Source organism: Esox lucius, chromosome 9 (assembly GCF_011004845.1).
Source record: "Esox lucius isolate fEsoLuc1 chromosome 9, fEsoLuc1.pri, whole genome shotgun sequence".
Taxonomy (NCBI): domain Eukaryota; kingdom Metazoa; phylum Chordata; class Actinopteri; order Esociformes; family Esocidae; genus Esox; species Esox lucius.
This window is the reverse complement of record NC_047577.1, coordinates 18,099,075-18,113,890: the sequence shown is the minus strand read 5'-3', so window position 1 is coordinate 18,113,890 and position 14,816 is coordinate 18,099,075. Positions and strand designations below refer to the sequence as shown.

The following is a 14,816-nucleotide window of genomic DNA, read 5'->3' as shown; positions in this document are numbered from 1 at the left end:
ATTTTGTTGACATAACTAATAATGAAAACATACTAATAAGGTGGGGCTAATACTCCTCCCTCCAATCATCATTAACGAGTAACATAGCATAAGACCACTGCTACAAAACAATGACATGGAATGTTAAGAACCTCCCACAACGTCATTCAGGCAAACCTGACCTGAACACAAACAGGATGTGTAAGTCATGACAGCCAGCCAACCCCCACCCCTTAAAAATCACACTGACAAGAAATGTGTAAAGCCAGTGGTGTTTACTGTAACAAAATAAACATTCATATCCATAATGACATTAGTACTGACCACAACAAAGTGCAGAAGACATGAATCCTTCCTGAGATGTTCTCTCTTACAGTACATTATCAGACAGCACAACATTTCTCAATATACAGTTGTTTTACTAGAAAATAGGTTGAAATCTCAGATATTCATAATTTAAGTAAATGACCTGTCACGTAAAATGTATCTTAGCAGTGGAATGATATTCCATTCAAAAGGAAAAAAGCAAAAAAAAACATTTAGGTTTCCTAATTTACAGACCCTCCCTGATGTCAAACGGTCATTAAGTGTGGGGATTGGAGAGTGTTAGGTCTCTATCCTTAACCACAGATCAGGGAACACCACTTCATTTAACCATTACAGGGATAAAACATCTGACTCGGGACCTTTGGTTATGGGAAACTTCTACCAACTCCCTTGAATGCGTGGCTGGTAGGTCCAGCAAGCCAGGCCTCCAATGATGACAGTGGGAGATCCCACTGTCATCAGTCCTCTGGGTTTCCTCTCACTCTCTCCTCCCACCAACAAGTTTGGAGAACATAGAGTCCTCTCTTTGGCACAGAGCAGCGGGGGTGTCATACTCCACCACCTTCCCAGAATGCATCACAAGCACCCTGTCCGAGTCCATGATGGTGTTAATTCTGTTGACAGAAATCAACGTCTTTTGGTACAGAGTTTGGCAAATGTGAAGGCAGGTTTGGGGAAATGCTCACATTCCAAGCCCTTAATGCATTTGAATATCAGACAGTTGTGAACTCAAAACAAAATCAATACTTAAAAAAATGTATAATCCAAATAGTCTGTGTGTAGAAAGATGCTGTTCATTACCTACATCATTACCTACATCACTATTTGTACAGAAACCTAACTTACCTCAAACCATCACACTGGAACTGTATACTCCTGGTCTTTAGCCACTGGTGTTTGTATCATTGCGTGTTTAGTCCTTGTAATGGTCATTCCTACCACTGTGTATTCCTAGTGTTACTAGTACTACTAGCACTGAAAATGTCCTTCCACCTGTTTTACTTACACACCATTTGGGGAAAGGACTGGTAAGTAGTCATTGCACATGTCTACTCTTGTTCACAAAGGCTGTGAGGATAAAAAAGACATTTGATTTGACGGTATATACAAATTTATATACAGCATTTGACAGATGGGCTCTATGAATAAAATGCCACACAGTAATAATACTCACTCTGTATTAACAGAATGAAAGGTTAGTAAGTGTTCACTCTACATTGTCTCTATATGCATGGGAGAGCAGCATTAAAGGAGCCTGTGCATGTTTGTGAATATGGGTGTATGCGTATGTGAGTGTGTATGTGTGTGTGTGCAGGGAATTTGTGTGCTTACATGTCGTTTTTCTTGTTGTATGTGGGTCAACGTGGATGCCAAAAAATATCTTAAGTTGTAATTATACTAAACAGAGACATTAGCTTAAAGTTCACTAAGGAGATATATACACATTGAGGAAAAAGGGCTACTAGAAATTATTAAAGAATATACCTATGGGCAATGGTGAGGACCGTCTTATCTTGGAACTTCTCTCTGATCGTCTGCTGTAGCAGCTTGTCAGTCTTTTGGTCAACGCTGGCCGTGGCTTCGTCGATACACAGAATCTATAGGGAGGAAACATTGGTTGAGACATAGTGGGCGCGTCCCAATCAGAGCCATGTCCCGGTTTGACAGTGGTGACGCTACACGTGGATGGTCCTTACTTTGGCCTCGGTCAGCAGGGCCCTGGCCAGACACAGCAGCTGTCTCTGTCCCAGGGATAGAGACCTCCCCCTCTCTCCCACCTCTGCTTCAAGTCCTCCTGATAGAGACACACTAATCAGAAGGCTTCACTCTCATTCTTTTTACACCCTCACCTTGAATTCCTTGAAGAGGCGTGTTTTTAAACTGAGGACACCCACTGGGCCTCCGGAATCCCATTTCCACGGTGGACATTAGTGTTCGAGCCTTTTACGGTTTTCTCACCTAACCTAAAATGTTGGAAATAGTGCAGGGTTTCCCCAACCCCGACCGTCGGCTCTGTGAAGTTGGACCCTTCCCAGTCTGCTGGCTGACCAGCGCAGACGATCGCGGTTCTTAGTGACGCTGATGAAAGAAAGGGTGCCGCTTTCCCATTTTGACAGCGTGGCATTTTCTTATAGAAAGACCGCATTTTACCGCAATCCAATAAGTACAAAATACATCCTGTGGGGCAAATGGCTTCAGAAACCCTGGTCTAGTTCATTCAGTCTACTTGAGTGTTAGTCCCCTACTATTTTAGCATGTCAATCAAATTTTAGCCTGTCACTTTCTATTTTATTAATCTCCATTCTCCTAACACAATTTTACTCTCCCCCGAGTGGCCTCAAATCATCTATCCCACCTTTAAAAAAAAAATTCTACATCTCCCTCTCCCTCCGCCATGCCCTCTCCCTCCGCCATGCCCTCCGCCCCTCTCACCGATGCGGTTAATGAGAGGGATTAGGTGACAGTGCCCCAGGGCGTCCATTAGTTGGTGGTCAGGGTGAAGTCCACAGGGGTCCAGGTTCTCCCTCACCGTCCCACTAAACAGGAACGGGTCCTGGGGGATGATGGCCAGCTTTGACCTGTTGGTGGTGCCACAAACACTTGTGTGAAGAATGAATCTCAACTTCTAAAAATAATTGAAAGCTGCTCAAGGAATGAAGAAAAATGCCTATTAAAATCCACATAAAATACCCATTATCCACACACCATTATTGTCCAGGTTCACAGTTGAATGTTGCCAGATTTGAACATAGTAAAACGTGTCCCATTTTCACAATACTCACCCTACACTGAGGCACAAGACATGTTAGCTCAGTGGGGCGACTAAGACCTCCACATAAAAACTGAATTAAATCATGGGTCAAACACTGCCTCTCAGTACCCTATACAAGGGAAACAGTAATAGATACACTGATCAGCCATAACATTATGACCACCTGCCTAATATTGTGTTGGTCCTCCTTTTGCTGCCAAAACAGCTCTGACCCATCAAGGCATGGACTCCACTAGAACCATGAAGGTTTGCTGTGGTATCTGGCACCAAGACGTTAGAAGCAGATCTTTTAAGTCCTGTAAGTTGTGAGGTGGGGCCTCCATGGATCAGACTTGTTTCTCCAGCAGATCCTACAGATGCTCGATTGGATTGAGATCCTGGGAATTTGGAGGCCAAGTCAACACCTTGAACTCGTTGTTGTGTTCCTCAAACCATTCCTGAACCATTTTTGCTTTGTGGCAGGGTGAATTATCCTGCTGACAGAGGCCAATGCAATCAGGGAATATCATTGCCATGAAAGGGTCCACATCGTCTGCAACAATGCTCTGGTAGGTGGTACCTGTCAAAGTAACATCCAGATGAAGGGCAGGACCCAAGGTTTCCCAACAGAACTTTGCCCAAAGCATCACATTGCATCTGCTGGCTTGCCTTCTTCCCATAGTGCATCCTGGTGCCATGTGTTCTCCAGGTAAGCGATGCACACACACCCGGCCATCCACGTGATGTAAAAGAAAACTTGATTCAGCAGACCAGGCCACCTTCTTCCATTTCTCTGTGGTCCAGTTCTGATGCTCACGTGCCCATTGTAGGCAGTTTCAGCAGTGGACAGGGGTCAGCACCAGCACCATGGCTGGTCTTCAGCTACTCAGCCCCATACAAAAACTGCAATGCACTGTGTTCTGACAACTTTCTATCAGTACCAGCATGAACTTTTCAGCAATTTGAGCTACAATAGCTCGTCTGTTGGATCAGACCACACAGGCCAGCCTTCGTTCCCCACGTGCATCAATGAGCCTTGGCCACCCATGACCCTGTCGCTGGTTCACCGCTTTTCCTTCCTTGGACCACCTTTGATAGGTACTGATCACTGCAGACCGGGAACATCCCACAAGGGCTGCACTTTTGAAGATGCTCTGACCCAGTCGTCTGGCCATCACAATTTGGCCCTTGTCAAAGTCGCTCAGATCCTTACACTTGCCCATTTTACAGAATGTTCACTTGCTGCCTAATATATCTCACCCACTGACAGGTGCCATGAAAACGAGATTATCAGTGTTATTCACATCACCAGTCAGTGGTCATACTGTTATGGCTGATCGGTGTATAGCTGGGTACCAGACTGCTAAGCTTTAGGCCCACATGAATGGATCCAGATATAATAAAAAAACCAGCTGGGATATGGTTTAGTTTCTCCTCAATTAATATCTATATATCCATTACAATCACCATGCACTTTCTGTCTAACCTGAGCTGGGTCAGTCCCACCTGGCTGGTGTCCACTCCGTCCAGTAAGATCTGACCCTGGTTCAGTTCCACCATTCGGAAGAGGGCCAGAAACAGGGTGGACTTGCCTGAGCCTGTCCGGCCAACCACCCCCACCTTCTCCCCAGGCCGGACCATCAGGCTCACCCCGTCCAGGGCGTTGGGAAGCCCCTCTCTGTAAGCCAGAACTGCCCCGCGGAACTCCACCCAACCCAGCTCCGGCCACGAGGCGGGAACCTACACAAAAAATGTCAAGCTCAAAAGGTGTCTTCTGTTTCAGCCAGACATGAAAGTCTACATTATCTCCATCTGTTAACATGATCCATCAGCGTTCATGAATCTCAAATGAGGATAAGCTGGGGGGCAGACGACACAAACACGAGGCTGACCAGAAACTGTAGATGATTGGACGTGGAGACAGCGTATCAAAGGGATGTTACCTGGGGGTTGTCCTGCTGGGGCTCAGTGGGCAGGCTGTTGGAGTACTCCTCCGTCCGCTCCACACTCACCAGCTGCATCTCTGTCTGGGTGAAGCTGAAAATGAGGCCTGATAGCCGGTCCGTAATGGACAGGGCATAAGCCAAGGACAGACCAACCAGACCTGGAACACACGTAGAAACACAGTCTTTAGCAATCCCAAGGAACAGTTAATTAGTTGCATCCATCCCACCTGACTTTTTCCTTCTTTTCAGCTAACTGAAAATGTATACTTCTTTGTAATAAGTGTAATAGAAACATTTATCAACATGCTCCAGCACCACTTGCTTACCTTTAGCGCTAACTAAATATCTGGCTAATAGACTTAGCTACCAAATGATGACCACAAGCTGACATGAGTATCCTAACCAGCGCCGGCCGGGTCACCTGGGTCGATGGATTTGTACTGGTGCTGGATGACGGCGATGACACTGATGGCCGTCACCACGGCCACACCAATCATCTGCAGTCGGATGTCCAGCCACTGCATGGCGGCGTTGCTAAGGAACCGGCAGCGCTGGTTCAGCTCCAGTCGCTTCTCGTTCTCCTCCTCGAACCTGAAGCCACCGCGCACAAGAAAACAAAAAGGCAGTGAGTCCCCTTCAACTAGACGCTTCTGAAGGCACTTCCACAGGCTAACGGGCAGCTCTAGCACCCTAACACGGACCTGACATGAAGCAAAAGCCACCATCACACCAGGAAGAGCGACTGCCTGTCGACCTATAGGAGGCTCCCAACACCCATTAGACTAATTCCCATTAGACTCTACCGCCGCTCACCTGGCCGCGCCGGAACACGCTCGGATGGTCGCCAGGCCGCTCAGCGTCTCCGAGAAGTGGGAGTAGAGCGGGGACAGGGTGACGCTGGACAGGCGCTTCAGCTCTCTGGACGTGTGCCGGTAGAAGCGCTGCGCGCGGTGGTAGAGCAGGCCCAGGGGCAGGACGGGCAACAGGACCCAGGGAAGGCCATAGCCCATCACCACCAGCGTGCCCAGCAGGCCGAAGACGTTGGCCAGCAGGATGTTGAGCACGAACGGAAGCGTGTCGTCCACGCTGTACAGGTCGGCCGAGAAGCGGTTTAAGACGCGGCCCAGAGGCGTGGTGTCAAAGAAGGTCACCGTAGCCTAGTCATGGACAGAGTCGAAAGAGAGAGAAAGTGGGGTTGGGGGGTCAGCAGTAAGAACATTGGGGTTAACGGCAGTGAAAAAACAAAGCATCCCAATATGGCATTGAGAAAACATCAAGTGCCTGCTGATGGGTCCCGTCGTTAAAACAGCTGTGGGTTTCAGACTGATGCCAAGGGGCCCACCTTGAGGACTGTGCTGAGCAGTCTGTTGTGGATGACGGACGCGGCGCGGATGCCTCCATAGGCGAAGAGGAAGGCTCGGAAGGCCGTGAAGACCGTGTTAGCCCCCGCAACGGAACCATACACAGTCAGATAGAAATTCACCTCAGCGCTCATGTTGGAGGAAGGGGCCGTTACCACAGTAGTGACGGAGGACCTGTAGATATGGATTATTAAAAAGCTTCTTGGAAATGAAAGGTCTAAACAGTGCACGGGTGCGGTCGCTTGTCAAACCTGGTGCTGAATCTGGGATTTGATACCTATAAAACAAATCACTTTACGGCATAATCTCAAAGATATAAGAGTTTATACCTGCAATGGTCCAGTATGACATGAAAGAGTGTGCAGTTATAAGTGTATCTAGCATCCTTTCGGCTACCGGTCAGCTGGTTTAACCACTAGGCCACCGGTCACCTCTAAATGAATCCAGGTAGGTTTTGAGTAACTGAATGTTATCTAGTCCAGGGGGGACATCCTGAGAGTCACACTTACACAAGTCCTCCAGGAAAGAAGAGCAGCAGGTGAGGTGAGGTATAGGCAGGTGTGAGAGGATTGTGGGCGGAACCATTGTTCTTCAGGTTGGAGATCCAGTAGGACAGCCACCAGTCTGACAAATTCTTAGTGCCTGGAGAGGAAGGGGTCTATTTGTTTGTATTCAAAATTGTCTTGTGACCTTGTGAAACTGAAAAGTGTAATTGCAACATGTTATGTTGAATGTACCTTGCATCAGGAGTAGTGCCAGGAGGACAGACCCAGCCAGGGCTCCTCCCACCGCTCTCCAGTAGGCGTGGTAAACCTTCCAGGACAGCCCGCCCACCGCCTTCTGCTCCTCCCCCAACAAAGAACACTCCTCCTCCACACGAAGCTCATTGGGCAGACTCAGATTCTCCTCTTGCTCAGTAACATCTTACACAAGACATCAACACGCACACACAAATATTACTTTAATCACACTTTTTTCCAACAACAAAGAGCATACATTAATCAATTAAGGTTTGTTTTCAGGGAATCAGTACAATTAGAACTGAGTTGTAAGATTCACAGGTCTTAATAATTATTGTACCTTGATCTTTTACATTATTATGGTTCTTCCGGTTCTTTGGCACTGCTTCCACCAAAGGCAGGACCTCTTCAGGTGAACCTGTTCACAGTGCATGGCACGGAAAAGCACATGTATACAGAAAATAAGAAGGCAGGTCATTCACAGACCATTATCTATTGGAGAACACAAGGTCAGAGCTTATTTTACCCGTTTTGATAATCGTTCCATTTTCCATGAGGATCACCACGTCAGCTTTGTCCACAAACTCGATTCGGTGGGTGCAAAGGATTCTGGTCTTGCTACCGAGGATTCCCATTATGCATTTCTCCATGAGGTGACAGGCCACGTCAGCATCTACTGCTGCCAGTGGATCATCGAGGAGGTAGATGTCCTTCTCCTTTAAAAGAGAGTAGGAGTATGTGTATTGTTTGTGTGAGAGATAAAGCCAAAAAACTAGATTGGAATTAAGAAACTCAAAAAAAGCTCATTAGTAAATGCTGTAAGCTATTAACTAAATGATATATCTATAATTTAGTAAATACAGTCAGCTGCTTGGTAAATACAGTTGGGGGTTCTGTGAAACACAGTTTTAAATGACTGTTGTGGGGGCGGGAGAGTATTCTTACCATGTAAACAGCTCTGGCCAAGGCCAGACGGGCTTTCTGTCCTCCACTTAACGTAACTCCGTTTTCCCCCACCTCGGTCCTGTCCCCATTAGGTAAAATCTGAACAAGCAAGCAGTGTTGTAGCAAGAGGTGAACACACCTCTTGAAGAAAACTGCATTGAAAGACTAGTAAAGAAGTAAAGTTCGTATTGCCAGCCCCAATTAAAATCGTGTGTGGATGAGTGGGAATGACCCAGGGGGAAAAAACTAATATGACACGATTGTGTGTCTTACGTTGAGGTCATCTGTTAGAGCGCAGGCCTCGACCACAGCCTGGTAGAAGCCGCTGTCGTAGTCCCTGCCAAACAGGATGTTGTCACGCACTGTTGCATGCTGGATCCACGGTTCCTGAGCAGCCAGGCCGAAGCCGTCCTCCCTGCCCTGGACGTACACGGTCCCTCCAAGCCTACGGAGTCAATGGAGACATAACGACATAGCCAAAAAAAAAATCGAAACCCAAAATCAAACGTCGTTTCACATAGACTCCAGATGGAGATAAAAAGCAGTGGCTACCTGCTGAGTTCTCCGGTGATGGCTGCAAGCAGAGAGCTCTTCCCACAACCCACCTTGCCCACCACCACCACAAGCAAGCCCTAGCAGATGAGGAAACAGTCATTAGCCGACCCTCATCTTCCAGCCGGAAGACTTTGAAGAAAGTCTTCGCATTCTAACTTGAAAAACGCGGCCCCAACATCATGCACTGGCTCTGGTGTTGCCGGGAACCAAACGCACCTTAGAGACGGTAAGGTCGAGGCAACGTAAGAGCAGACTGCCCCCAGGGGACGCCGTGTCTCCCTCCGCCTCCCTCTCTGGGGTTTGGCCGGGTCTCCCAGGCCCCAACCATGAGAACGTGCCCCGACTTATCACAATGGTGACCCGGGGGTCCTCAGGGGCCACTGAGAAGCCAATAGAAAGACACACAAATCACAAAGTTATGTCCGTATTTAGAATTACATTGGGTGTCGTCCATTTCCGTGAGCTGCGCTCACTCATAAACTAGTACGACAGTACCGTGGCTGTAGTACGCGCCGAGGTCCTGGTCGGGCAGCTTTATGAAGCGCTGGATGCGGTCCAGGGAAACCTTGGCCTCCAGGGTGCTGTTGAGGACCCAGGGAAAGCTGTTCAGTGGAAGGATCAGCATGCCCACCAGAGCCAGAGTGGTGAACACCTGCATCCGAGGGGGAAAGCGTTAGGCCCGGTTGCCACATCACTCCACTCCCCAGGTCTCAGACTAAAGACACCTTTCAGAACAATCATCCTACTGCCTTCTAACATCCGGGAGGCTGACGTTTCCGACGTCCACACCAGCAGGTGTGCTGAATACATTGCTGTACTCTAAGCCTAATGCTCGTATCGCCTGGCTAAACAAACCCTTCAAGAAAGTGCGTTTACCTTGGCCGCGGTGAGTTGGTGGCCCAGCAGAACATACGTGATGAACGTGAGAATAGAGATGACTATAGGTAGGGCAGCCCAGGTGTACACGCACAACGCATCCAAGTACTTGGTGGCCTTGAGGTGCGACAGCTCCTGTTCCCGGTAGCCGGCTATCCTCCGGGCGAAGTGAGCCTCCCAGTTGTAGAACTTGATGACTCGTATTCCGTAGAGGACCTCAGTCATTAGCTGGAAGGCGAGGATAAGCAAGAAGACATTGTTTATTTTACCGGTAACCAGCGATTCAGGAGCTCATTAAATGGGTTTAACGAGAACACTGCTGGGAGAACATTTTCATGCTCTGGTGATCGCCCAGTAACGCTCACCCCGAGTCTGGTTCCTTTCTAGGTTTCTTCCTAATTTTTGACCCTACTAGGGAGCTTTTCCTACCCACCGTGCATTAACATGTTGCTTGCTCCATGGGTTTCAGGCTGTGTTATCGATGTAAAAAAGGGCTTCATTGACTGAACAGTGTGAAATGTGTGGAAACTGCAATAATCAGGGAAAAAATGTTGTAGAGACTTCTCACCTTGACACGGCTGTCCTTGTACGCGAGCATGTGCTTGTTGTTCTCCACGATACGTGTGGCCAGCACCTTGTTGAGCGGCACCAGCAGCAGAGCCACGCCCAGCCCCCCTAGAAACGCCACCCCAACTTGGAGGTACAGAAGGTAGAGAGCGACTGACAACTGGAAGGGCAGGCTCCAAACTTCATGGAAACTGTTGAAGAAGCCGACCACACGGTCCGCGTCCGTGCTCATGAGGTTGACCACCTCGCCAAGGGTGAACCGAGCGGCCAGGCTGCCTCCGCTCACCCGCAGCGCCTTGCGGTAGACGGCAGTGACGAGAGCAGCGCGTGCCGTCAGGGCGACCTTAGAAACCTCGAAGATGAAGAGGTTCCGGATGATGGCTGACGTGAATGTGCTGAAGAAGAGTCCCGCTGCACACCAGGCCCCCCAGCTGATGGGGGCGTCCTCCTCCTCCATATAGTTCACCAGGCTGCTGAGGAGCAGAGGCCCTGCAAAGCCTAGCACTTTGCACGCTAGCTTCAGCAAACCAAGGAGGTAGTACCACGGTCCAAAGGCTTTGTGCAACACTTTCAACAGTCCCACGTGCTCTACTATTGTGTCAGATTGATCCTCGTGGAGAGGTGAGGTCCATGACCCGTTCTGTAGGCTCTTGCTTATAGGCCTGGTTGTAGTGTTCCCTCTCTGTGCTGCTGCCCCCTGTTGGCAGTCCTCCCAGCAGCGGAAGAAGTGGCGGCGCACTGCGTCTGTGCGGAGCTTCCGAGGAAGGAGGTAGACGTCGCACGGCCTCTCCAGCTCGCCACGCCGCCCGCGCCTCAACAGCGGGTTCAACCACAGGTAGAGCAGCCGGGAGACGCAGCTACATTCGTCCTCCGCCACCATCTCCCCGGTGTCCTGGAGAGAACTCTCCGGGATGAGGAGAGAATCATCCGCATCATTGACTGACATTGAGGCATAGCTCCGTTCGGCGACACAGGGAGCACCAAAGGCCAGGAGGTAGGCCAGGAGAGGGAGGACCCGGGCGGCGGCAAGCGCCAGCCGTGCCACCCTAAGGGGCTCCCCCAGGTCCAGGTAGGTGGCATCCTGGGCATAAGCCAGCAGTGTGACTACCAGGTTAGGGAGAGGCAACAGGACCAGCAGTAGTAAGGTACATGGACCCCTGGTTGTTCTGTAAACAGACCCCCGGAGGACCAGCAGGGCCCCGAAGTGAACAAGCCAGGCAAGGATGGCACAGCCGTCTGCCAGAACATCTAGGTACACGTCCCCCTGATGGAGAAGGGCCACCAGGATCACGTCCCCCAGGAACAGCAAGGCCACCAGCAGGGCGGAGGTCAACCGGAAGCCCCAGGCGCACGGGGGAGAGGACCGGAAGAGGCTGCATCTGTGTGACGCCAAAAGATTACATGAGGATTGAGCTGTCTGAAACAGGGCCTGGATAGATGGAAACTGATATGGATGCTAATCCGCAGTACAAACTTTTAAACATCAACTAGACATGAACATTCTACATTGTAGACAGAAATGCATCTTTATTACTCTTGTAGGTTCAATATGTGCACCTTTTATTCGTACTATTCGTATTTGCATTGATGGATTGACAGTGGCCGAAATGTTCTAGCTAGCCTGTGTCTTTTGGCTGTGTGACCTACCTCTGAGCACTCAGGTAGCAGGCACTAAACACTGCCACGACACAGTGAGCAAGGGCTCCCAGGATCAGCTGGTTAAAGCAGTGGCTGATGGCTCCATCCTGCCACACAGGGAATGGGTTGAGGGAATCTGTGTGGCACAGTCCTGAGATGAACTCCCTGGGGCCAAAATCAGCCATGATGCCTACCCCCATGGTCCACTCATCTGGGGGAGAAAAAAAACGTACTTGCTGAAGCTGTTATGTTTTTGCATCACCTACTCATGTTGAGATGAATACATTTATTGTTAGTTGCTGTGGGTAAGAGCGCTACTAAAGGACTCAAATGCCAATAAGGCAAAATTTTACGTTTGTAGACATACGCAATTAACAACTTGTGTGGCTTTATTTGTAACGTAACGTAAGTCTGTTAGCAACATTTGCATCTGTTCATCGTCTACTAATTTTAAGTCTTTTATGATTTAGTTGTAGGTGGTATAGCTTGCTGGACAGTTAAATCACAGTCGACTAGCTTGACAGCCATAGCCAGTTATTTCGGAGATATTTGTAAGCCTTTATTGCGTTCTGGTGAGTGGCTACTACGAGCAAATCGAATATTTCAGCAGCAGTAGAGGCGTATGTTATTGTCCGTCAAGTTCATGTTTTGTGAATTTTGAAAGATATAATACATATATTTGAAATGACCCTTCCAATAACCTGAGATAAAGTTGCAAAGGAAATAAAAATACCGGTTTACAGCCTTGGACACGTACAGTTACGAAGCTTCTGTTTGCGACATCTTCAGCAGTGTTACAACTTCCTGTGACGAGACACATATTTAATGTTATGGCTATAAGGGATACAGCTCATGTCAAAATTACGTCTTTATTCTCATTCTGGACTTCGCCTGTGATAGCTAAGCTAACTGTTGTTTTAGAATTAATCCAATCTTGCTGGTAAGCCCAGTCAGTTGAAGGTTAGAGTCAAAAACGTTTGTGTTTACTACAATGGGTGAGCAATACGTGTTGCTAATTAGCTAACGTTAAACGCCCCTAGGATTCGACCAGATCAGAGCACATTTACATTTTTATTCAAAACATATTTCGTGGTAGGATTGCGAACGTACAGGAAAAAATGACTTGATAATATACAACATTATTGACAGTAACTACTTGCCTATCAGTAATACAATCTACTCAGTGTGGAAAGTCAAATTGTCCTTCATTCCTGCTTGCTGCAGCACTGCTACCTGCGTTAGGTGACAAAAGTGACTATCGTTGTAGCCTATAGCAACTGTCATACCTGAATGATTCCGAACATTACCACTCTCACCGGAGTGTGTTGGCACTTTGACATGAGCTGTATCCCTTCTAGCCATGACACATTCATTCATGAATTTACATTTACAAACACAAATCCCAGTTTTCTTGTTTTACAAAGGGAAATCTGAACAATATTTTACAAGAATAAAATGTTCTGACAAGAAGGTAGTTAAAAGGTATGTTTGTATTTTAAGGTATTTATGTGACGTCTCTGTTCATTGTATACGATTGCGTGTCCTGTAGGTTCTCTATACGTAATTTTGCATACTTTGTTTTAATAATTTGCCTGGTGATGAGGTAAATCAGGTTAGTCACACGTGGGGTTGTAGGGAAAACTTACAGAACGGAATCTGCAGCAACAGGGTTGGGAAGCCTTGTTTGAAAATATTATTTTAAACTGCATAGTCATGTAGAACAAATAATTTTTCCAAGAAATATGTCCTTTCGGCAATAGTCATCCCATATAAAACAAATTAGGACTCTTCACATCCAGCACATAACAATTTATACTCAATCAAATTAAATAAATACCTCATAATGACCAAGCAAAAACAAATTTGTAGACATATGACAATTTATGGAATTATAAGAAACAGAAATATCTCATGTACATAAGCATTCAGACCCTTTATTCATTATTTTGTTGAAGCATCTGTGGCAATGGTTAGAGCTTTGAGTCTATACCAGCTTGGCACACCTGGAGGTGGGCAGTTTCTCCAATTCTTCCTTGTACATCCTCTCAAGCTCTGATTCTGTGGAGAGCATCGGTGAACTGCGACCTTTACCTATCCTGAAGCCACTCAAGTGTTATCTTTGCTGTGTGCTTTGTGACTGTGCGTGTTGCCCCAGTCTGAGGTCCTGTATACCCTGGATCTGATTCTCTCCTAGGAACTCTTTATTTTGCTCTGTTCATCCTTCCCTCTATCCTGACCAATCTACCAGTCTCAGCTGCTTAGAAGCATCCCAATAGCATGATGCTCCTACCACAATGCTTCACTGTATGGATGGTATTTGACAGATAATGAGCAGCACTTTGTTTTCACCAGATATATCTCTTGCTTTTCTGGCATATAGTTTGGTATCATCGGACCAGATAATATTTTTCCTCCTGCTCTCAGAGTCCTTCAGGCAGCAAGTCGTATGCCTTTTACTCAGGACTGGTTTCCATCTAGTCCTTCTACTAAAAAGGCCTGAATGATGGGAGTGCTGCAAAGATGGTTGTCCTTCTTGTAGGTTCTACTCTCTCTGCATTGGGTATTTGGTCACCTCCCTAACCAAGGCCCTTCTTGCCCGGTTATTTAGTTTGGGCAGACGGCTCTATGTGTCTTGGTCATTCAAAACCTATTCCATTTCATAATGATGGAGCCCACTGTGCTCTTGAGAACTTTCAATGCTTTACCAACGTTCCATGATCTATGTCTCGACCAAATTCTGTCCTGAAGGTTAATGGGGAGTTTCTTGGACTTCACAGCTTGGTTTTAGTTCTAGTACTGAGAGAGGATTTGCACTCAGGCTAGAATAAGTAAGCGAAACAATTGATGAAAAATTAACAGAGTGCTCAAAATCATGACATTGAAAAGGAAAAAAATCCAAGGAAGCTGAAATGTAGCAACTTATAATTTCATCCATGCTGAAAACTATAAGGTGCACAAAATAATATACAAAATAACCATTTCAGCTTCATACCTTCATCAGTGCTGTACATCAAGCTGACTCACACACCCTTTATAGGAAGATGGTTGATTGGCTCAACATTTGAAAGCAATTAAGTACTATATTATTGAGGTGTGCAACCACAAGGCTGCATTCAGCAACAGTGTTGCG

At 47.3% G+C, this 14,816-nt stretch overlaps 1 protein-coding gene across 4 annotated transcripts; it reads right to left on the bottom strand.

Annotated features, from left to right (window-relative positions):
• Positions 1–235: 235 nt before the first annotated feature.
• abcc10 (ATP-binding cassette, sub-family C (CFTR/MRP), member 10) lies at positions 236–13,005 on the bottom strand. Of its 4 annotated transcripts, XM_029122320.2 has the most exons (23): positions 12,847–12,865; positions 12,444–12,490; positions 11,696–11,897; positions 10,050–11,427; positions 9,482–9,709; positions 9,101–9,257; positions 8,822–8,985; positions 8,603–8,682; positions 8,324–8,495; positions 8,051–8,149; positions 7,632–7,821; positions 7,446–7,523; positions 7,103–7,288; positions 6,875–7,007; positions 6,347–6,539; positions 5,818–6,161; positions 5,426–5,595; positions 5,002–5,162; positions 4,545–4,798; positions 2,740–2,885; positions 2,004–2,101; positions 1,792–1,904; positions 236–920 (listed from the first exon to the last, which is right to left on the bottom strand). In XM_029122320.2, exons 3-23 carry the CDS (start codon positions 11,884–11,886, stop codon positions 785–787), a joined length of 4,671 nt encoding a protein of 1,556 aa, XP_028978153.2. In that variant the 5' UTR covers positions 11,887–11,897; positions 12,444–12,490; positions 12,847–12,865; the 3' UTR covers positions 236–784. The 4 variants fall into 4 exon arrangements, with proteins under 4 accessions (XP_028978153.2, XP_019905467.2, XP_019905466.2 ...); XM_020049908.3 differs by lacking the exons at positions 12,444–12,490; positions 12,847–12,865 and adding an exon at positions 12,973–13,005; XM_020049907.2 differs by lacking the exon at positions 12,444–12,490 and having other exon boundaries at positions 12,847–12,956.
• Positions 13,006–14,816: the final 1,811 nt, after the last annotated feature.

Bases quoted from the DNA above. Each gene is read 5' to 3' on its own strand.
- abcc10 (XM_020049908.3), bottom strand. From the start codon at position 11,886: ATGGGGGTAGGCATCATGGCTGATTTTGGCCCCAGGGAGTTCATCTCA. The intron at 7,822-8,050 runs GTAAGAATACTC...TCTCTTTTAAAG, and splicing joins TGGCCAGAGCTGTTTACATG to GAGAAGGACATCTACCTCCT. The intron at 7,008-7,102 runs GTACATTCAACA...CTTCCTCTCCAG, and splicing joins GGCACTACTCCTGATGCAAG to GCACTAAGAATTTGTCAGAC.